Genomic DNA, 23,213 nt, shown 5'->3' with positions numbered 1-23,213 from the left:
TACTTGTATAAGACTTTACTTTTTAAAACTAACAGGACAATGGGGAAAATTTATTTTAAAATGTCAACAGTTAAAGTGACCTACAGTATTAATAATTTCAGCTGCAATGCAAGTAATACATTTCCTCTTAGAAGCTGCCCCCCCCCCAACTTCCCATGAAAAAAATAATCGCCTACACAGGTAGTTTGTAACTGTAATGGATTACTTTTTAAGTAACTTTTCCACCACCGCTTAACCAATATAGGCTTTTCACATGTACTGTAGCATTCTTTTGGTGTTGAGCAGACATCTGTTGAGCAGAAACAAAGATTATAAAATCTTTGTACATCTGTCATTTCATCTGCTTGTTCTTGTTAGACTGGTATTTGTCAAAAGAGCTAATGTTTCCAGTGCATATAGCTTCTTGGAAATGTGAATAGGAGCTGTCACTTTTAAAAATGAGGTCCTCAACCAGACAGAGTACTCTGCTTTTGGTGGCAAGATAATACTTCAGAAGTCACTCAATTCCTCAAAAGGTTTTCACCCCTGCCCTGTCACGGGACACTGTTTTGTTCAGCGTTTACTGAAATGTGATCCCCATTAGATTACAATGGTCTAAGATCCTTGGTTTTATATATTGCCAAAGAGTTTACGCAGCCATTTATTAATTAAAGGACCAAACAAAAGAACATGTATGAAGGCAAATCACGGACAATCCAAAAGCAGGCCATCTACGTCTGAGCTAGCCAGTACAAAAAATACCAGGCTGTAATCTTTCATAATATTTAATTTTATTAATTGTTTTCTGAATTGCAGAAAATTGAGCCCTTTGCAAGCAGCTGTAATGCTGCCATCTCCACCCTTCAGAGCTCCATCTCAACCCTGAGCTCACACAGTCCTCTCTCCACTGCCCAGGTCAGCCAACTCCATATGTCTGAATACCACTTACTATCCTCAGCTTGCTCCTGAAGAAGACTGAGCATAGTCAGGTTCATTTGTTCCCTGCCAACCATTAACAAATAAATGTATATAGAACATGTATAAACAGTAGAAATTTTAACAAGTGAAAGTGAATGCCGTGCTAAATGTTTCTGTTGTTGACCCTTCTTCAGGTGTGATGCATTGATTCTTGGCACGGTATTATCCTTTACTGGTTCCTTTGGCACCAATGCATGCTGACCCAGCTCCCCACTCAATCATATGCATATTTTAATGCTGGAAAAATCAAAACTAATTACAAGTGCTTTAGAAAAAGTTTGGCAATCATGTTTGTTTTTCAGTCTTTAATGTAAAACATACTTTTGTATACATCCAGTGCCTTAAAACACGCTCAGTCCCTTTCAATGATGGTTTAATTACACACTTTACTTTTTAATCAGAACTTCAATGTTCAAATTGAACACTTAGCGGGTGCAAGAATTTAAATGTCAGCAGAACATGCAAAGACAAACCAAAAACCAAACAATGTTGACAGAAGTAATTTTCTGAGTACAACAGTGGAAAATAATCAATGGCTGTTTTAGGAAGTTGCAGAGGTGATCAGCAGACACAGACTCCTCATGAAGAATGTCCTGGATGACAGGCACTTGATCCGGCTCCGACTACAGGGAGGAACCATCCTGGCCAGAATCAAGAAAGAGGAGTGCTGTGAAAGTGAGAATCACAGGTGGGAGACAGCAGAATATAAGGAAGATTGCAAACAAGTGGAGGTTGCTCAGCCTGTTTAGCACACTTAGTTGCTAGTGGTGGATTGATCTGACGATCACACCCATGCGTTTTACATTCACAATATTTATTCATCTCGTAGACGCCATTAGCCAAAGTGACCTACAGTACTCTCACATCTGTTCACTTCTTGAAAAAAACATGGGTGTTGTCTTTGACAACATTGGCCGAGTAGCTTGTTACACGCTCCCACAACTCCTTTGTGCATTTGAACAATTGCATGTTGTTATGGCACATTAATGCTGTATATGTGCCCCTGTCAGAAACACATCACTATGTGTACAAACATATCAAGTTGTTTAAAAATATTTTTAAACAGCAAATAACAGCTGAATAACATCCATGCCATTTCAGTAAAGAACATTTTGTATTTCTCTTATTGTAATCATTGATTTGAATTTAGTGGATGAGTAAAGTAATTAATCGCTTGCAACAATTAAATAGTAGATTAAATGCTCAACTTAATTTATTACATTTTAGGGGCATCTTTGAATCTCTGTTCCATCTCACATTAATCCAGGGAATATGGGCTCCAGTTGCCACAAATTTTCCCAATCATCAAAGTTCAAATTTGGTTAATAGATTAAGAAACTTTGAAAGACATATAGTGAATCTGTAACATGAGTATTTTATCGTTGGAGAGTTTTTATTCATTTACAGTATAACCATGTTCTTGTTGCGGACTTTCTGTGCCTCGACTCAAGATGCCTCTGTATGAATTTCCATTTGCAGGGTGGATTGGAGTTTTAATTAAAATTCTATGTTACTCTTCTCCAATCACAAAGCAGCAGCTCCTTTCCCCAGTGCCAAACAGTAGATGGCTGAATTTTAAAGCATAGCCTTTCATCTTGTAGTTTAAACTATGAGTCCCAGTTACAATTGTTTGGAAACTGGCTGCCATTTTGGATTTTAATTAGCATTGTAATGGCTGCCACCAACACACCCCAAGAACCTTAAAGAATCAAAAAGCCATTTAAGAGTCTACACTCCTTCACAGTCATGTTAGGTGGTTTTGAATGCCCAGGACTGGTTATATTTTTCTAGCTGGCCCAGACGCTCCAAGATAGCTCACTGGTGAGACTTCAGCTGCTGTTTTTCTTAGCTGGAAACAGCAAGAGAATTGTCAGCTCCCTAGCTTATATGGTAATGTTACTATATAAAAATACATTGCACTGACCTTCGAAAACTGCATTCCTATCATCCACTACATTATTACCTAGGTTTGTGGTATGCAGTGTGGTATAATTATGAGGAATAATCACCATATATTTTTGAAGAGGGAGCTCTTGCTCGTCAAACTTGTTTGAATTCTGCCAGCAGTTTACTACAAAAGAGAAAGGCTGACGCACAACATTTTTGTAGAGATGTGATAATTGTAGATCCTTTAGTACATTATGTCACTGGGCGTCTCCAAGACAGCATTTTGCAGAAGATCTTGGAAAGACCTAAACAAATGCAATCACTAAGAGACGGATGTTCCCATAGACAGCTGGATGTAAATTTAGGGAAGGTAGTTTCAGATAACATGTTTAATCTTCCCTACATTACACAATTTTAGAGTACTCCAACATTAATGTATCACATTATTTGTCCTAAATCACTAAAGCAAGACAATTGTCCTTAGAATATTGTATCTGGGATTGTACAATGTATTTAACTTAATTTATGGATGATAACTAATGAGCCTCATTTGTCTAAATTTTGGTGTTTACAGGGATGCCATTGATATGGTTACTGCGTTGTACAATCAGGTGGATGAAGAAGTTCATAAGCTAGTAATTTTGTCCAACAAGTCTCTGAAACAGTTGGAGAGTCTCTTGGAGATGCGTAGGTTTGAAGAAGGAAGTAACCAGGTAGGACACTGACAACTCTACGGTTAAGATATTCAAAAACAGATGAATGTAAAGTGAAGCTTTTTACACTTGCCAGCCAAAATATGAGGAACAACTGGTCTGAGGTATAGACCCTCTCAGTGACAGGCAATGAGTGGTTGACTTTAGGGACATGAGGAAGACTTCTGTCACCTTCCCCTGGTCAGAAATGTCCACAGACCTCAATTCTGCTGAGAACCAGTAAAACAAATTGATGTTATCTCCCACACATCATTACTCTAATCACAACATCAAGTGTAGGAGATCCTGTTGGAACACTCTGTTAAGACTAGACTTTCAGATAAGATACATATTACATCCTATTCCACCTGCTCTCTCTACTTGCAGAGCCCCATCACAGTATTCAGTGGGGGTTCCCAATACTATGGCTGGTGAGTTTATAAGCCCCTCTATAATAACTTCTTTCATGTTAGTTTCATGGCTGATTTTCATCCTGATGTCAAAAATTCAGAAGGAAGCATCCCCGTTTCAAAAGCATTAGAAGTACAGTATATTCTGAGGCAAAGGACAGGGAGCATTAGTTTGAAATTGAAGGCATAGGTTTTTGAAATGATGATGATTTTGTTTGGAAGTTACTGTGAACTCTCCCTAAAATCAGCAAAGTCAATGTGAGCTAAATTTTGTTTTTTTCTCTACAGATAAAATTGTGGTTTTCTGTGGAGGGAGAGAAGTACCTCGCTCCCCTGGATTCTATGACTATGTCTTTAGCTGGTCTGAAGCAGATGCGACAGTGCTTAGCAATGTTTCTCGAGGAGTCTGCAGTATGTATCTATGGTGGAAAAAACTGCTTTTTTAAACATACTCCTGTATTATCCTTATTTAACATCGTCCCTGAACATTTGTATTTGTGTGTACAAAGATTAATTGCACCCTGTTTCCACAGCAACATCAGAAAAGGGGGATGCAGCTCATCAAGGAGTCCAAAGGCATCGCTAACACCTCCCTTTTCAAAGATGCTCACCTGGAACAAAAGGTGCAGGACTTTAAGCTGCACTTGTACAACACCATTGGCAGAATCGAGAGGCGAAGGACTGAGCTGGAAATATTGGTCAATCTGTATGAGTTTTATGATACGGTAATTTTTTTAATGTCTTGATTCACTTTTTGAGTGTCATTTTTGTAGTGTTAGGTTGGCCATAAGAAGTCACACTGTGTAAAATGTTCTAAATCATAAATGCATTCAAATCCAATAAGCCATTGATGTCTGTTAAGAATTTCCAGTCTCTTATTGTGGTTACTGCAGCTTTGAGTGGCTTATTGTGGTAACAGCTCCATCCTGGCTAATTAGCCTTAATTTTTCTGTTTAGCATAGGAGCAGAGTTGTTGCCCATACTGTATACTGTATGTTCAGTCAGGAAACAGTGTTATTTGTGTAGTCTTAGCTAATCTGCAGAAAGCATCAGTTTGTATGATGGAAGAAATGCCCACTTCTTTGATGTTCAAGATAAATATTTTGCTGAGGCCTTGATATACTACATACTGTATCTAATACTATGAGAATATGTGAGAACATTCCTCTAACTTGGGTGTATGACATTATATGATGATGTAATAACTCATTTTTACAGACAAAAACATAATGTTAGTGTACTAATTCTGTCTAATATACAACTTAAACCTAAATAATTGCAGGGTAATACGATTGAGGCAGGAGAATTTATCACAATGAAGGCTTTGATTAACTTTGCATTGATATATTACTTTTCAAAAAATGTTTTCTTCTCTTTTTCCTTAAACCTTCTTTCCAATCCAATCTCAGGAGTTATCTGCCTGCTGCCCTCACATTGTTTGGCTGTTGGTAACTGGAGTTACTCTGTTTTTCTAGGCTGACCAATGGGTGGAACACTGCAATGAATACTTTAGGCAACTGAATGTGGAAGACAGCACTCCCAGGCTCTCTCCAGCAGAGATTCAGATCCTGCAGGACTATCACCGCGAGGCTAAAAAGTTCTCGCCAGAGAATTTCCACACTCTAAATGAAATGGTGTTGAATCTCAACAGCCCCAGCAAGCTGAAGGAGTGGAACAGCCACTGGATGAAATGTCAGCAAACCAGACAGCATCTAGAAGAAGTCTTAGCTAGAGCCACAACGACACCCAAAAGCTGTGGGCTGACATCGCCAGCTGACTCCAAAACAGCTGAAGGAAAAATGGGAGTCAGGCAGCCTTCATGTCGACGTGTCAGTGACAGTTGCATAAACCCCACGCAGACTCAGGAGTCCAGAAAAATGAGTCCTCACGGGCGCGAGGATGTCCCATTCTCTAAAAGCCACTCTTTGTTTCTGGCCCCCTTTCAAGCTGGGTCCGAGCAAAGCGGGCCGAGCCCGGCTGTGCTTGACGACACCGATAGCGACTGCACTGTGGACTCCTCTGCCTCCTGCTGGTCGGAACCCGTGTGCTCCCCAGCAGCGCGGCACAGGAAGCAGCCGTTGAAAAAGATGATGAAGAAAAACGTCGGCCACGACGCCTCCTCGAGGGAGAGTAGCCACGGGTACACGGGTGTCTACATTAGGGGGCTGGAAGTGGCCAATAACGTGGCCCCAGAAAAAAAGCTGCAAAGGCCTGACGTGAAAAGCCCGCAGCTGTGCCGGAGCCGCAGCCTGTCCTCCCCTCCCAGAATGCACAGCAGACGCTCTGACGGAGACGTCAGAAAGCAGAGCAGGTACAAGCTCTGTAATTTCCCTTTCTCAGTTCGAAAATCTGGCTGTGAGGGCTTCTCCTTCATTGAAAAGAAGCTGGAAGTGCTCTTACTAACTGAAAACTGATTTGTTTTGAATTTTCTGTCTGGAAGTGACTTAGAAATATCAGGAGAACAAATGCTATTTTTAGAAATAGCACCGTCACAAATATCAAGGACAAGAGATAAGCCATAATAATAAGCCATAAATAATTGTAACATCGTGTTATCAATTTATTTCCTTTTGAATTTTTTTCATCAAAACCAAATGTAGAACAATGTATTGTACAAGAATACTTATATACATGACTGCATGCTCTATGATGTGACCATGATTTTGGTGTTTTAAAACAGCAAAATGCAGCACATTATGGATGAAATGATTTCCACGGAGAGGGAATATGTTCGATCACTTGGTTATATAATTGAAAACTATTTTCCGGAGATGGAAAGGATAGACCTGCCCCAGGATTTAAGAGGAAAGCGCAACATCATCTTTGGAAATATGGAGAAACTGTATGATTTTCACAGTCAGTATTTTCTCAAAGAACTGGAGCACTGTGTGGAGTCCCCGCTGTCCGTCAGCTGCTGTTTCCTTCGACACGTAAGTTTCTCAACTGTGCTTACAAGCTATTATTCACGTATGCTGTAGGTGTATTTCTAAATCTAGTTCCTTATTTACGATGAGCATAACAAAATGGAAATTGAAAAACATCCAATTTTATGATAGAAAACACCTTTTTCTTTGAAGGAGGAACAATTTGGGATGTATGCTTTGTACAGCAAGAACAAGCCACAATCAGATGCTCTGTTAGCCAGTCATGGCAACGGCTTCTTTAAGGTGAGTCCAAATTCGTAAGCTTCATCTTGGCCAGTCTCCTAATGTGATGTGAAATGTAATCCCACAGTGCATCAGGTGTCACTCTACGAGTCCAAATAATACTTTTTACAACGTTTAACTGAAATATGTCTTTATTGGCAAGCTGAGCTTGAAGCCGCTACTAATAAAAATATGTACATCATCTACTTCTTTTGTAAACAAAAAGGGAAAACAAAAATTAAATTAATAAATACAGTTCAAAGCATGAAATTTAAATCAATGTTATGTTCAAATTGTATAATGCACCACTAAGACTTAATATCGACTGTTATGTACAATTTGCCCACTACACGTTCACAAAAAGATAGTGCTGCTCACAAATCATTCCAGACAAGATTGTCCATAAACATTCCTGGACTTTTTAGCTGAAAGTGTGAATAAATAGCAGAAGAAATGTGATCATACAGATAACAACACCCTTAGAAACATGATTCAAGTCAATAAAATCCTATCACCAGAAGGAAGGCCATGGCTTTGTAGAAGCCAGAACTGCATTGCAAATATTCAACCTTGAGCAGACTGGTCAGTTTTTCATTTTGTTTCTAATCCTCCATCTGCTATTGTTTCTAGAACAAGCAGCTGGAGCTGGGAGATAGAATGGACCTGGCCTCCTATCTGCTGAAGCCTATCCAGAGGATGAGCAAGTACGCGCTGCTCCTGAAGGACATGATCAAGGAGTGCAGCAAATCTCAGGACCAGGAGCTCACTGACCTGCGGGCTGCCGAGGAGATGGTCAAGTTCCAGCTGCGCCATGGCAACGACCTGCTGGCCATGGATGCCATTCGAGGCTGCGATGTGAGGCCAACTATGTTAATCAGTATGAGTACGGGAGAGGAGAGGTGTGGAGGGGGTGGACTGCTGTGGGTTATCTGGAGAGCTCTGGAGACATATATACAGATATATAATCTTTATTTTTTAATAATAAAAAAACATATGTAACACACCCTTTCAAGAGAGGGCTAGACAAATGCGCAGAAATACATGCAATAGAAGCTCACAGCTCTTGGGTCCTGGGTTTGATTCTGGTGGTTCCCATCTGGAGTTTACATGTTCTGCCCATGTTTAAGATAGCATCTGCTAGGTGCAGCATTTCCCTCCCACCATCCAAAGAAATGCAGGCTAGATCAATTGGGGCAACTAAATTTTCCCTGTTTGTGTGCATGGGTGTCTTGCAATGGACAAGGGGGTTGTCTGGCCTCGGGCACTTTACTTCACAAACCAGCTCTGGGTCAATACAAACCTTGCTTGGAATGAGCAGCTTTCAGCAAAAGGATAGATAGTTTCCTAAAGACAGATGCCAAATGCGGTCTTCTATCATGAACTGGGGATATACATTTTTTAATAGTTACTGCAAAACAAGCCAAGAGACCAGATTGCCTTGAAATCTACATGCTACACAAGTGTTATTTAACACTTGTTAAATAAGTAATAGTGTAATAATGTAATAGTGAGGGACAGATTTTGAGACTAGTAAAATAAATCTAGACAGCCTGATCCTGATGTAAGAACCAACACTACAAGAATATTTGACGTTCTTCTCTTACGCCAAGGTCTTCTAAAAGCCGTAGATGTGTATGGTTTCTCCTCACCCTCAGAAGTCAGCTTTATAATGGGATCCTGTATCCCAAGGCCTGGCAGAAGTTGTGAGTCTGCAGTGCTGACTGTAACAAACAGTTCTTTCCGGACCCTATGCAGACGACACAATCCGACGAAGTGGGGGAACACTGGGGAAACGTCATGCGGGAAAATGGGCTTAAAGACAGGGGGGCGTGTCCAAGGTGCGCTGGTGCACGGGGGAGGTGTGGCCGAGGCGAACAATCCAAAAGAGTAGTCCTAGGGAATATCCAAAACGCAAGAGTAGAGTCCAAAACCAGGAGATCCATCAGAACAAAGAATTAAAAACCACGAAGGCCGGGTCGGAACCGGCGGACGGGGAACGGGAACGGGAACAGAGGTTAAAACCTTAACGGGACCAGGCGCTTCCAGGTCTCGGACTCGCACGATATGGAAATACGATGCAGAGCCCGGATGAGCGTCAGCGCCTGGCTTTTAAGGTGGGCTGGGAATAGGGAGCAGGTGCATAGAATAAAGTTTCACGTGAACGGGCTGGAGCACCCTTAAGGAGGGGGGAACTATAATCGTGACACTGACGAGTTCTTCCTTTCGTTCCAGGTGAATCTGAAAGAACAAGGGCAGCTGCGGTGCCAGGATGAGTTTATTGTCTGGTGCGGACGCAGGAAGTACCTCCGGCACGTCTTCCTTTTCGAGGACCTCATTCTGTTCAGCAAAACTAAAAAGATTGATGGGGGATATGACATCTACATTTACAAACAGTCCTACAAGGTACAGGACAACAGAAAGTAAAGCTTCGGTGCAACAGTCTTCTGACAATGTAGTGTGAGACTTTCTTGATGATATTAATGGACAAGTCCAGATGGAGGTCAGCGTTCAAGGCAAAAGTGCAACCGAATTGCTAGAAATATTATTAACAACTGACAGAGGTTCAGAGCTGGTCTTACATGCTACCGATGAAAATATGAATACAGACAGAAGTGACTCCTTTCACAGACAGAAAAGAGTGACCTTTGACCCTAACGTGCAGAGAACAGTACAGCACTGTGAAAACGCAGACTTGTTTTCCCTGTCTTGCGTCTCTTCTCCATTATTTAGTAGCTGTTCTTGGTGAAGCTGAATTTGGTGTCTTTGTTCATCTCAGAATTCACATATGAGACAAAATAAATACTTTGGGTCACTTTTTGAGAAGTCATCCGTTCTCACACACCAAAAGTTTGTCCTTTTGTTCAGCAGTTTTTTGTTAATTTTTAGGCTTTTTAGGTGAGCCAGTCATTTTTAGTACTTCTCACTCCTTTCATGTCTTCAATCATTTGTCCATTTTGCACTTCTTTGACATTCCATTAGTAGTTACTTAGATTAGTAGCTGTCTGATATTATTGTCCAAAGTGAATTACCTTGATATCCAATTAGCTGTGCATTTTCTTGGAGTGATTAGTTTAAATCAACTTGCTCAAGGCTAGAACAGCAGAATAATAAGAATAGTCCTTACATTTACATAGCGCTTTTCTGGACACTCCTCTCAAAGTGCTTTACAGGTAGTGGGGTCTCCCCTCCACCACCACTAATGAGCAGCCCCACCTGGATGATGCGACGACAGCCATAGTGCACCAGAACACTCACCACACACCAGCTATTAGTGGGGATGAGAGCAGAGTGATGAAGACAATTCATAGAGGGGGATTATTAGGAGGCCATGGTTGGTAAAGCCCAGGGGAAATCTCACCAGAACACTGGTGGTAACACCCCTATGCTTTTCAAGAGACAGCCTGGGATTGTAATGACCACTGAGAATCATGATCTCAGTTTTATGACTCATACAATTTTTTTTACAGTTTAGTGTCCCCATCACTATATCAGAGCATTAGGCCAAACAGACCACAGGATGGGTGCCCACTGCTGGTCCCACTAACATCTCTCCCAGCAGCAACCTTAGTTTTTTCCAGGAGGTCTCCCATCCAGGTATTGGCCAGGTTCAACCTGCATAGCTTCAATGGGCTCCAATTTTTGAGTTACAGGGTGATATAGCTGCTGGCTAAACCCACTTGAAGCAGGACCCAACTCAAGCCCTATCACTATTCATGGACATAATGTTTTGCAGACTGCAGAAATCGGAATGACCGAAAATGTGGGCGACAGTGGGCTCCGGTTTGAAATCTGGTTTCGACGTAGGAAATCGCAGGATACCTTCATCCTTCAAGCCAGCTCAGCGGAGGTGAAGGCAGCTTGGACAAACATAATAGGAAAAATTCTGTGGAGACAAGCACTGCGTAACAGAGGTAAACATCTATTTTTGGAACCTCGATCAAAAACCTTTTGAAATTATAAAAAGACAATTATAATAACCTGATTCATGCTGTGCACATGTATATATTATTTTATTATTATCATTTTGTTTTGTAGAGCTGCGAATGCAGGAGATGGTCTCAATGGGAATAGGCAATAAGCCTTTTATGGACATTAAGCCCAGCGATGCTGCAATAAGTGACAGAGCAATAGATTATATCATGAAGGGAACAGGTAAGTTAACTGTTAGGCAAGAACTGTGTTTCTTAACTGTTTTAGCTTTTCAAAGTCTTAGCTATCTTTAACTGTAAGCACTGATTGCCCCTGCAATTAGACAAAATGCCCAAAGAATTGTGTTCATTCCACATATTTGTGCTCTTTTTATATGTGGTTTGTTGATCACTTCAAAGTTAAGTAAAAAAAATATCCCTTTGAATTTCATTTTTTTGTTTTCTTTGTTCTGGAGCTTCAGTACAGAATCCTGGGCAGTATGCAGTTACTTATTTATTTAACCAAAGAAACCTGAACTAGGCTGGTCGGAGGCTTTTAAAAACATTTTCTGCACATAGATGAAGAAATCTATCCTCTATTGTCTGGCTACAGATAGGTGGCATTGCCTGAACATGCTCAGGTTGCAGGTGTTTCCTGTTTGTATATCTATAACACATTTGAAGTTTTTGATGTTTATACATTGAATATTATTGTGTCTGCACACATACAGAACATCTGTTGCAGTCAATGTAAAATGTGTTAGCTATTGAATACACTGCCGAGGTCCCCTATATTCACTCCTGGCCCTGGTGTGTCTCTTGATCCGGAGGGGAGTCTGACAACAAGACCACCGCTAGGGGCCGCCAAAGTCAATTATTAAAGACTTTGGAAATACTTCAAAATCTATGTAATGGAATTGTTAATTGTCAGGACTGTTGCGATTTTCCACATGGGATTTGTTTGGCATTTTTATAAAAGGAGTGTCTTTTAGCACATACATGAAGTTGTAACAAAGGGCTAGTTGTTTTAAAAAAGGTAGATAGAGTTGATGTAATGTTTATTAGTATATGTTTTATTTTGGAGCTGTTCTTACTCATGTTTTAATGTCTGATGAAGCTAGCATTTAGCCCTAACTGTTGTTTCATGTCAGGTGGTTATGTTAGAGTGGTTGATGCAAGCAGGCTTTCTGGTACTAAACATGGGGATGTATCACACATGCATTTAAGAAATTCACAATAAATAAATTTTGTCTTGCAATGTGTGATACAAAAAATAAAGGTTTTAAAATCATAATGAACATATGTTTTAATGAGTGTACTGTTTTATTATATACAGTAAAAGTTGTTCTATATAAAACCTCTTTGAGAATATGCACCTGACAAAATGACACCAACTGCATGTGAATAAGGCCTCCGATTAAGTGTTTTATAAAAGTAACAATGATATGAACCAATCATGTTCAAAGAATAAAGACCTGAAATCCATGTCACTGATTAGACATGTATTCAATCTTAAATTATACAATACATCTGAGAAACGAGAAATCTAATATTATACCTCCATAATGAATGATCGGAATGACAATCATTTCATGCTATTATTAACAAGTATTAGTAGCTATTTGGTATTTGTAGTAGCTATTAGTAGCTATTTTCTAACTTGGTATCAGTAGCTAGTATCCATAACCTCAGTGAAACAATACTGAGGTGTTGGAACCCTTTAAAGAGATTTCTCATTCTTTTAAAGATTGTGATGCCATGGGGGTCACTGTCATCACATGGGCATGGAATATAGGCATGTTACAGTACACAGACACACTGGGAAACAGTTTGGCAGATAACTGTGTTTGTATTTGAATTATAAAATATAAAAGTTAAATAATAAACTAAAATAAACCTAGTTCCTATTTGAGCTCCTAACTAACTTTTAATTTCTCTAACTAAATATCGGGGCAACTATTCTGGCACCATCATGTTTATTATTGAATACACTGTTTCAGACAAAAATTAAAATAATGTTTTACCCTACTTGTGTTCTCTTTTAACTTTAACAGGGCCTTTTTTTCTGTTCAATCTCCTCCTCTCATTCTAAGTCTATCTATAGTTTGAATTCTCTCTTCACTTGTTAGGTCTTCCAATAATAAAGGTTCTCTCTCTCTCCAGTCACAGACCTCCCAATAGTTTGTTTTCTCTCTCCTGTCTCAGGTCTTACTGCAGTTTATTTCCTTCCTTCCTGCTCAGGACTTCCTGTGGTCCAATTCATGTCTCCAGTCTCAGGCCATTTTGTAAGATGCTAAAGCAGTCCTAAGCATCTTGAATGCAACAGCCTTCTTTCACGCTGCACTTCTGCCAAGTTAGAGGACACTCACCACCAGCTCATTACTCAATTTATATAGGCTGGAACAGGGCACTCATCTGTTTCCTGTTCCAGCAATTGCAGGGTAATGCTGGCATTCTCTCACAGCCATCTTAGTGATGCCAAAAGTATCAGTAAACGGGATGATTCATCTGAAAAAGTACTGTACTGCTAGGAAAATGCCCCTCGTGGCATCACAACATGTATTTAGCAGTTAACTTTTATCAGTGAAACAATGTGTATACGTACCTTACAAAGGACTACTGAAAGATATAAGTGGCACTCATTTTATCTTATATTTGTTAATGGACTTTCAAGACAAACTACACAGGAACTACACAGTACTTACAGTAGGTACAACCATATAAGAACAAAATCTTCCTTGTAAGATATCCACAGGTATGTTGACTGTGATGTTTGTGTTGGGTTACTGTTTAGATCTGGATCTTTTTAAATTCTGTGTTGATTCCTCCTTTTTTCAGAATCCAGAACTAGAGCCTCTATAGCAGTGTCTTCCTTTGACCACTCCACGCCCTTCAAAAGGCCACACTCTACCATCTCCAACAGCAGCACCTCTTCCTCCAGCAGCCAGTCCTCTTCCTCCATCCTGGGGTCCTTAAACCTGCACATATACCCTTCTCCGTCATATGCTATAGCCAACTGCCCAAGTTTAAATCACTGGTCATACGACATTGGAACATGCATTGAAGAAGATGAGCTGGAGCAGGAAACAGGAAGCCAGCCCTCCATGAGTGAGTGATTATTCAATGGGATTATGATGTCTTTCTTTTGCCTGACACTTAAGCATTTTCTGCTCTCCACTAACCCAGGTTGCTTTCTCTGTCTCTTGGTTTCTCAACAACAGTAACCGAGAGTTCTGAAACGTCCTCTCAGTGCACCTCAAGTGACAGCGTGACTGGTCTGAGTGGTCTGACTCTGGCCAGCCAAGCACAAACTTCTGCTGATACTTTCTCTAGTGAAGGGACCTCCTTCCTGTGTTCATCGCCTCCCTTGCAATCCCCCTCCCCACCACTGTTTCAGCAAAATGAAGATCTCAAACAGCCCAGCAGTCAGTACATCACAGCAGTGAGTATATTTTATCCTTCCAGTTGAATACATCCTTATCTGGCATAGAGCTGCTGAATACCACCTGCCGGAATGCAAACATGTCTGCCTTCTGGAACGGGTGATGGAGGATCTGACCTTTTGTTATTATTATCTGCTGAAAGATGTTAAAACAGTTCTCCCAAGACCACACTTTTTTATGCTGTACTCATACAGATAAATCTGTCCATTACACATACTCTCCTCTCATTATGAGAGGTCATTGGTGTTCATATTTAAACTTCACATAGAACTAACTCATTACAAAAACTAAATGTCCTTTCCTGTGCCCTGCACAACTGTACTATAGTTCAGAATCTCTACCAAGAAAAGAAAAGTGGGCCATGAAGTATTCAAAGACCTCCAAACTAAAATGGAGAATGAGCTTGTCTCTACTTTGTACCATTTTCACCATTCTTGGATATAAGAATGAGATTCTATAACCCCTTCATCTTTAATACTTTATTAAGTTCTTCTGGTTAATACAGCTATTTATGCTATAACGCAATAGTTGTGTTCCTGGAAATCACCAAGAGGATAATATAATACTTAAACATAATCGCAATTTTATAGAAACCATTGGTTCAATGGGAATCAAAGGTATGTTTTCTATAGTAATAGGTCATATTTTAAGTTTGAATGTGTCACGTATGCATAATATGTGTTTTTTGTGATCATTAAAAAAAGAGAAAAGACAGTTCAATAATGACAAAATTCCTCATTGGATGAAGGAGAGGCAACATTTTTCCTAAAAAACATTTTGAACAATGCTCTCTTCTAAACCCAGTAGCAAAAAATAATATCACATGTTGTTGCATTTCTCTCATATCACTTTATAACTTCAAGCTTTTGTTTCAGAGTAATAGTTTCCTTTTCTTTTCAGTTTTTCCACATGCATTAGCTTCATACTCTTGCCATTCATTATAACAGCAATGTTCTTATAAATGTTTTCGAAGAATGAAAATATAGTGGCTGAACGCTGATACACAACTTTGTTGCTGCACTGAGGCTGCCACACAATCTACTCTACTCATGTGACTGATTCCAGTATACTTGAGTGGTATTATAGACAACATGGACCCACTTTATGGGAAAAATGTTCCCTAATCAATCAATCATTTTACAGTCAATTCATGTTATGGAAACTTACATTATTGCAGAAATGACTCTTTATTTGCTACTGTAGGATAACAATTTAAAATCCCAAAGAATCTCACTAATACAGGTTGATGTAGTTTATTGATTCAAGTAACTAACATGCTATTTCATTGTTGTGCATTAGCAGCTAGACCAGAGGTTCCCCAATGTTGGGGGTGGGGACCCCCACACCTGCTGGTTTTCATTCCAACAGAGCTCTCGGTTACTTTATTGAACCTCTAAGTGACCCCCTAATAAGACAGCTACTGGCCCTAACTTGTTTATCTCCTCGCCTTTTTTTACCAGAGCAAGACTTCTCATATTACAATAGGCCTCTCTACAGTGGTCTGACTGAAAGGCTTTGGCTCAGTAAGTAATTGGTTTCATCAGCTTTTTTCTTTCTTCTGAGCCTCACTAATGGCCAAGGACACAACTCCATTCAAAATACTAATTGGTGCACTTGACATGCTTTCATCGGCTATGGCTGCATCCTGCATGACTTTGTTAACGAAGGGGTTTTATTCTGGTAAAGGGGAGCTAGTGATGTACAAGTCACTCCACTTTTAAAACATTTATCTCTTCTTATGTTGTTATTAATGTTTTATGAAACTGTCATGTGGAAACCATTCATAGTGAGGTTAATGCCAAGACTGTGTAGCATGGAATTCGAAACAATTGTGGAAAAGTTATCTCTGTGATGGCTGTATGCTGTTTACCCGTGGTGTTAAAATTACAAACTGTTAAAGAAAAATAAAAAACAGAATTGTGCAAGAAGTACTCATTTTAAATACAAGTATACACCAATAATGGGAAATGAATTATATAATGTGAACAATAGCTCAGTGTGGGAGAATGTAGACTTGTCCCCTTGTTCATTTTGTATTCACACATTTAATCTCATTGCTCAATTGTTTTTCCCCTTATATCTGCTCTGTGGGCTTCTGAGCACCTCATACTGTAGAGGCTTTTGTACAGGACACTGGATGAGTCCTACAGTCCTAATGATTGCTAGCTTAGATCCATTAGTCTGTGGTCTCATTGACTGTGTCAGGAGACCCTGGAAGTGGCAAAAAAGCTTTGTTGTTCTACAGCAACACCCTCACTTCCTCCAGGTGGTTTCAGTAATATCTGTAATTGGTTTTATATGGGTTAATTGACAAGTTTTCAGTTGCCTTTGTGAGATCACCATTTCTGAAATGTAATGCAGTAAATCTTTTACTTTCACAGTTATGAAAAGCACCTGTGATGGTTCCTCGTGACGAATAGGAAATTCACAGCTTGAACATGTCAAGAACCACCAAGCTAAAGCTCTTTCCTAGTGGGATTTCTAACATATTGGACTGAAAGACACGTGCAGTGCACATCTTAAAAAATAATAAGAAATGTAAAATTGTTATTATTGTTGTCGTTGAGACTGGTGAACATTTTAAAGAAGATTATTAACTATATTTTGACATTTTTAATTCTGTTATAAATTAAGAATCTAATTTCTATCTCCTACTAAAAACAACCTTCTGGTACGTTATGAAAACTGTATATTGACTTAGTTGCCTAGGTCTTTATTATTGTTCATATGTGTGTTTTTTTATCTCTTTTATAAGGAAACAGAAATAGCACAGGACATATTTTTGCATTATGATTAGTTGACAGCTTTGCAACTAATCCAATAATCCTGCAGTAGAAACTGTATCGTTTATCTGTACAGTGTATTAAATAATATTTAAAAAGGTCTCAAGGTGTGTATTAATGTTGCCAAAGCCTCAAAGAGAATCAGATAATACAAGGAATATTGGTAGATATGTTTGTTCTAATTTGTAAGGCTTAATAGCAGATGTTTTCTCACTTTCGCATTTTATATGACTAGAATTGCATGCTGCTGTGTGTTTATAATAATTATAATAATTGCTTACACTTATATAGCACTCTTCTGGACACCTCACTCAAATCGCTTTACAGGTAATGGGGACTCCCCTCCACCACCACCACCATAGTGCGCCAGAACGCTCACCACACATCAGCTATCAGTGGGGAGGAGAGCAGAGTAATGAAGCCAATTCATAGATGGGGATTAGTAGGAAGCCATGATTGGTAAGGGCCAATTGGAAATTTGGCCAGGACGCCTGGTTTACACCCCTACTTTTTTCGGGAAACGCCCTGGGATTTTTAATGACCACAGAGAGTCAGGACCTCGGTTTTACGTCTCATCTGAAGGACAGCGCCTATTTACAGTATAGTGTCCCCGTCACTATATTGGGGCATCAGGACCCACATGGACCGCAGGGTGAGCGCCACCTGCTGGCCCCACTAACACCTCTTCTAGCAGCGACCTTAGTTTTTCCCAGGAGGTCTCCCATCCAGGTACTGACCAGGCTCACACCTGCTTAGCTTCAGTGGGTGGCCAGTTGAGGGTTGCAAAGTTTATTCATGACATGAAATCATATGAAAATGCACCACTTTACGTGGCATTGTGGCACAGTGGTTAGAATTGTGGCCTGGCCCTGGGTTCAATTCCCGGGTAATAGTTAGTGTGTAGTTTGTATGTTCTCCCTGTGCTCATGTTGGTCTCCTCCTGGTGCTCCGGTTTCCTCCCACAGTCCAAAGACCTACTTTGATTGGCTTTTGGGAAAACTGACCCAAGTGTGAGTGTGTGTGTTTGTGTATGTGCGTGCCCCATGATGCACTGGCATCCCATCCAGAGTGTATCCTGCCTTGTGCCAGAAGCTTGCCATGTAAGCCTCTAATGTCCACTATGGTCCTGTGCTGGATGAAATAGTTAAAAACAAGCTGTCACAGCTGTCACATTATATTATATACAGAATGACTGACTTCCAGAGCAATTAGAGAGAGGGTCTGTTTGCACTTCACAGGAAGGTCTCAGTGTCACCATTACGAAGAGTCAGAAATAGAACTCTAACATGTGATCCCTAGTCTGAAATCCTGACACTTAACAGTTTCTAAAAATAATCACACTGCTCCAGGCAATGTGCAGTTAGCTAGCAGCTGATCTGTACTCTCTACGTGCAATAGATGCAAATAGAATCACATGGACTGTGGTAAACAATGAAGACCTTAAAATTTCTCTCCGCAGTGAGTTTTGTGCAGAACAGCCAAAATGCCCAGCAGAACCTGCAGTGCATCTCTCACAATCTGTATGGACTACTTTTCAAAGCTAGTTATTTGGAAGAGAAGGCTGATGTCATTCACGATCTTGTTCAGAACTGGCCCTTGACGGAGCTGAATCTAGGAAAACTCCTGGGAAAAACCGTGGATTGCGAAGAGGATTTAACGGGCTGGACCTGCCGTGGTTGCCTGGAAGCCTGTCTGAATGGCTTGAAAGACTATGTTCTTGGCAGTTCTACTACTTATGCTAAGATACTCCGTTCAGTGGACCTCACTGGAATAAAGGATGTTGAACACCAGTTTTGTAAGTGCAAAACATCTTTGGGGAAATGGGCTCGAACGGAGATGGTAGCCAGAATCTGTTATGATTTACTTGTGGCATTGCAGTCTGAGAAAATTCATCTATCAGTGTTTGACATTTCCATTGACATTGCAATGTACATATTTGTGACCAGTCGGAGTTATGAGATTGTGGTACAAGCCCTCTTACTGAGGTGCCACTGTCCCTTGAAGATAAGATGTGTGGGCTTCAGGGCAGACAGCCTGGCTTTGACAAAACTGTTTTACATCATCAAACTTGTTGAGCCCCTTTCGTTGCAGAAGCTCGAGATCGTTCACAATGTCCCCTTAGAAATGACACACGTGGAGGTGCTGCTCTCACATGTTTCATTTTCGAAACTGAGATCGCTGACTCTTCCAGCCAAGACATTTGATGTTCGCAGGATGGGACCCAATGACGAGGGCGTCTTATCCCATATCGGGGAGCTACTGAGTCATCTCACTCATCTCGTTGAGCTGCAAATTGCGTTTTCAACACTCACTGGTCGAATTCGGAAACTGCTTAGGTAAGATCCCAACTTTCACCTGTTTTCCTTTCTTGATAGTACTGGTGTTTCTCATCATTTCGACACTCCAATGAAAACACAGGATAAGCAATGCAGCCCAGAGAGTCCAGATTTAAACAATTATATAAATGCTGATGTAATAGGAGTAAAGTAAGACTTTTACAGCTGTAATCCAGGCAATGAAGCAACCATACAAACTGTGACGTTTTCTCTCTGTTTGCCATGTAATTAAAGCCATTTGAAATTCAGTCAAATCCAAATAAACTTCTGATACTATGCTTCCCACACTAGGTGTATGAGTGTAAGTGAAGTCCTGAGTCTATTAAGGTAACTCATAGATATCCCCACCAAGCAAGTCTCTTCAATGCTTTGGAAATCCATACTGAGAAATCAATCTGATTGTTTAACAGTTGTTTCTAATTTAAGTTTCATTATGTTATTAAAACATCCAAAACATCTGCAGTATGAACATACGCATGTTCCTGCTTATGACATAAATGGGAGATGCGAGTTGGGAAAAAAAACAGCGATACAATAATAAGACAATTAGTGTAGAATCCAAATCTTCTTTAACATGATTGAGTCCATGGGGATGCCATCAATTTATTGTGACTGTGAATGCTTTATCTGCTGCAGCTGGGTCTTGAAATTTAACATAGCCTGTTATTAAAATAACTCCAGCCAATTGAAGGTCAAGCATAGGATCTGTTAAAACTGAAGTCTTAAAAATGGCATTAGTTGAGTTATAGTGAATTGCTAAAATACAGCTTATGAGGTTCACAATGCACAGACATAATTACATACTGCTACAAAAGAAAAATGTACTTTAACATAAAGCATTGGTTTGATGCTTGGTTTTTTCCAGCCCGCTCAACACACCACTTCAGTTGCTGGAGGTCGCCAGCTGTGGGCTGAACCACGCGGACATGGCTTACCTGGCCAACAGCATTCATGCCGAACACCTGGAGAGCCTGGACCTCAGTGGCCACGACGTCACAAGTCTCTTCCCCTCCACTTTCTTCAAGCTCCTGATCCGCGCCTCTCTCACCCTGAAGAGCCTCACTCTGGAGGAGTGCAACATCGAGGACAGCCAGGTCAACATGATGATACAGGCCCTGCTGCCGTGCAGGAAGCTGAGGGAGTTCAAGTTCCTCGGTAACCCTCTGAGCTCTCGGGCACTGAGACACCTCTTCACCGTGTTCCCTGATTTCCCTGTCCTCAGATACATTGAGTTCCCGGTGCCTAGGGACTGCTATCCTGACAGTGTGGCCTACCCACTGGATGAGGCCTCACTGGTTAGATATGATAAAAGGAAGTACGAGGAAATCAGAGCGGAGCTTCTGTTCATTTTGCTCCAGGCAAACCGTGACGACATTGTGGCAAGTACACCCCTTTTCGGCACGTTTGACCCGGATATTCACGAGACGAGCAGTGAGCTGGGGGTTTTCATGCTGCAGTCCTTCCGGGATGCACTCACCCACTTCATGGAGAGCATTTCACTGCCGGCTGAGGAATGAAGAAAGAATAATAGGAAGTTCCCAGACCTTGGTTTAGACCAAAGGCCCCCCTGTTTTTGTCTCTTTATAGTAGCAGCACGGGTAGAGGTGGGAGACGTTATTCAACTGGTCCAGTTAAGCTAGTAACGAACTGGTTCAGATCGTTCAGAGCTGAGTTGAGGTGAAAACACGCAGACACACCAGCACTCCAGGACACGGATTGGACATCCCTGTATTAGAGGATCACAATACGCATTTCTGACGGCAGGTCTTCAGATGTAAAAGTGAAAAAGACTATTGCGTAAAAACATTGGCATTACACATTTTTGAAAACAGTAACATTTTGTATGCACTGATGACATTATTTGCTACTGCTTTTTTTTGTATAATGTTTGTGCAAAGTTTCTGTTACATCATGAAATGTTCCATTCATAAAAACCCTATCATACACCTGGGCCAACTGGCACATTGAGATGGGGACTCCGTGCAGACTTGCTTGGGCTGTATCTCCCAGCCCCCGTTGATTTTTCAGTCAGGCACACCCCACATGAGCTCCTTCTTTAATTCCCTGTCTGTTCAGTTTCCAACACTGAGCCAACGCTCAAGCGTTTTTCTTTTTTTCATCGCAGTGGGAGCGCTGAGTAGACTGGGAATCCTTTTTCCCTCCTAGCGTCATTCCCTAAGGCTGCATTTATTCTCCTCCCCAGGATGTCCACCTCAGACATGAAGGGAAACTTCGCTTCCCCCCCCATTCCTCCGAGTCCCGCTGAGCTCCTGCACTTGGAGCTCGGCTTGCCATTCATCAGCGTCCCTGTACGACAGGGACAGGATCATAACCTCCTGTGCTTCTGTTATTTGAGACACTTTAAATCAAAGCTTTATCTTCACTGTTGAAATGAACAGTTTTTTAGAACAGGAGTCTAAAGCTCAATTCCTGGAGGAGTTAGTGTCTTCTGGCTATTATTCCAGCCAGAGCAGTCAATTAAACACTTAACCTAATCATTTTCTTGGACATATACAAAATTTGTCTTAAGATTTTTCACAACCTGTTGCATTCATCAACTTCATTAAATGTTTCCTATAAAACGCCTCAGAGCCTGTTTCACCAACCACATATCAGAGAAATGGAGTGGAACAAATCCCAGCAGACACTAGGCCCTGTTAGCCTTTGGCCTTTTTTCTTGGCATTTGCCTTTTTCCTTGACATTTGTAACAGCCATAATATAATAATCACTTAAGGCAAAAATAAGCGTGTTACAGTACAGTTCTGGGAGGCAAGTACTGTATTACATTAAGTGATTAGTACATCTAGGCAAAAACTTCATGGAGTATTTTTATAGGATTGAACAATTATTACATGAATGGCAACATTTCAATCACATAGTAACAGAATCTGAGCATGTTAGGAAGGCTTATTTCTTTGTTAATTCAGGCTTTGGAATTGATATAGTTTATTATTTATCAAACAGAAAAGGAAGAAATATGATTTAATGAGCTTTAGGTTTGATCTGTGTAAGTCTATGTAATCAACAACAAAACTACGGTGATATGTCCAGAGGAGGTGTCTCTGTCAGACTGTCTGAAGACACTTGCTAAGCATTTTTTAATGCTTAAAACTAAGGCATCTACATTGCTATAAAAGGGATGGAATATTATACGTTTTAGTTACCATATTTTGCATACTTTCCATTGTAGCCATTTCATTAGGTCAAAGAAATTGAACATAATAATTCAAAACATTTGGCAAACCTCTGAACTTAGCCTCTCCTGTATTTCTCTTGTAACAGAGCATGTATTGTATGCTCCTTGGCCACTCATGTTTTGAGAAAAAATGCTTTTGTTGTTGTTTTACTTGCTATATTATGTCAATTGTATTTTGTGGTGAAATGGGGAAAGAAGACATGATACTGAAGTCTTCTGGATGAAACTGCCCTCATTAAAAAAGAAAAACCCAAAGAAGGACCATTTTTTCCTCCTCTAAGGTATTTGTTTCTTTGATTTGATTGTGTTAGTCTAAACCTTCAGCAAAAAAAATAGCCTAGTCATTTATCAGAGCTCAAAATGTTTTTTTTTTACATTTATGAAGTATGGTACCTTAGAATTTGGAATTTCAGCACCACCAGCTCTGTAACCTTCAGAGTGAAAACAATTAGAA

General features: G+C 40.4%; 2 protein-coding genes across 5 annotated transcripts in view; both read left to right on the top strand.

Annotated features, from left to right (window-relative positions):
• Window positions 1-17,328, top strand: part of zgc:158766 (pleckstrin homology domain-containing family G member 4B) — a 65,513-nt gene extending 48,185 nt beyond the window's left edge. For 3 of the 4 annotated variants that reach the window (XM_069194968.1, XM_069194967.1, XM_015357734.2), the window contains 16 exons: window positions 796-894; window positions 1,503-1,645; window positions 3,419-3,557; window positions 4,235-4,357; window positions 4,480-4,671; window positions 5,422-6,257; window positions 6,627-6,876; window positions 7,024-7,113; window positions 7,723-7,947; window positions 9,325-9,495; window positions 10,826-11,003; window positions 11,128-11,244; window positions 13,839-14,108; window positions 14,222-14,442; window positions 15,904-15,966; window positions 16,825-17,328. In XM_069194968.1, the coding sequence (XP_069051069.1) occupies window positions 796-894; window positions 1,503-1,645; window positions 3,419-3,557; window positions 4,235-4,357; window positions 4,480-4,671; window positions 5,422-6,257; window positions 6,627-6,876; window positions 7,024-7,113; window positions 7,723-7,947; window positions 9,325-9,495; window positions 10,826-11,003; window positions 11,128-11,244; window positions 13,839-14,108; window positions 14,222-14,442; window positions 15,904-15,948 (3,099 nt within the window). In that variant the 3' untranslated portion in view covers window positions 15,949-15,966; window positions 16,825-17,328. The remainder of the gene's footprint in view (window positions 1-795; window positions 895-1,502; window positions 1,646-3,418; window positions 3,558-4,234; window positions 4,358-4,479; window positions 4,672-5,421; window positions 6,258-6,626; window positions 6,877-7,023; window positions 7,114-7,722; window positions 7,948-9,324; window positions 9,496-10,825; window positions 11,004-11,127; window positions 11,245-13,838; window positions 14,109-14,221; window positions 14,443-15,903; window positions 15,967-16,824) is intronic. The other variant, XM_015357735.2, reaches the window with a different exon arrangement.
• Window positions 17,329-17,401: 73 nt separating this feature from the next.
• On the top strand, window positions 17,402-23,023 carry lrrc14b (leucine rich repeat containing 14B). Its single transcript, XM_006635897.3, has 2 exons — window positions 17,402-19,562; window positions 20,428-23,023. Exons 1-2 carry the CDS (start codon window positions 18,658-18,660, stop codon window positions 21,077-21,079), a joined length of 1,557 nt encoding a protein of 518 aa, XP_006635960.2. The 5' UTR covers window positions 17,402-18,657; the 3' UTR covers window positions 21,080-23,023.
• The last annotated feature ends 190 nt before the right edge of the window (window positions 23,024-23,213 follow it).

The sequence above is a fragment of the Lepisosteus oculatus genome, chromosome 10, assembly GCF_040954835.1.
Source record: "Lepisosteus oculatus isolate fLepOcu1 chromosome 10, fLepOcu1.hap2, whole genome shotgun sequence".
NCBI lineage: Eukaryota > Metazoa > Chordata > Actinopteri > Semionotiformes > Lepisosteidae > Lepisosteus > Lepisosteus oculatus.
Note: the sequence above shows the minus strand (reverse complement) of the source record. Positions and strands in the feature narration are given on the sequence as shown.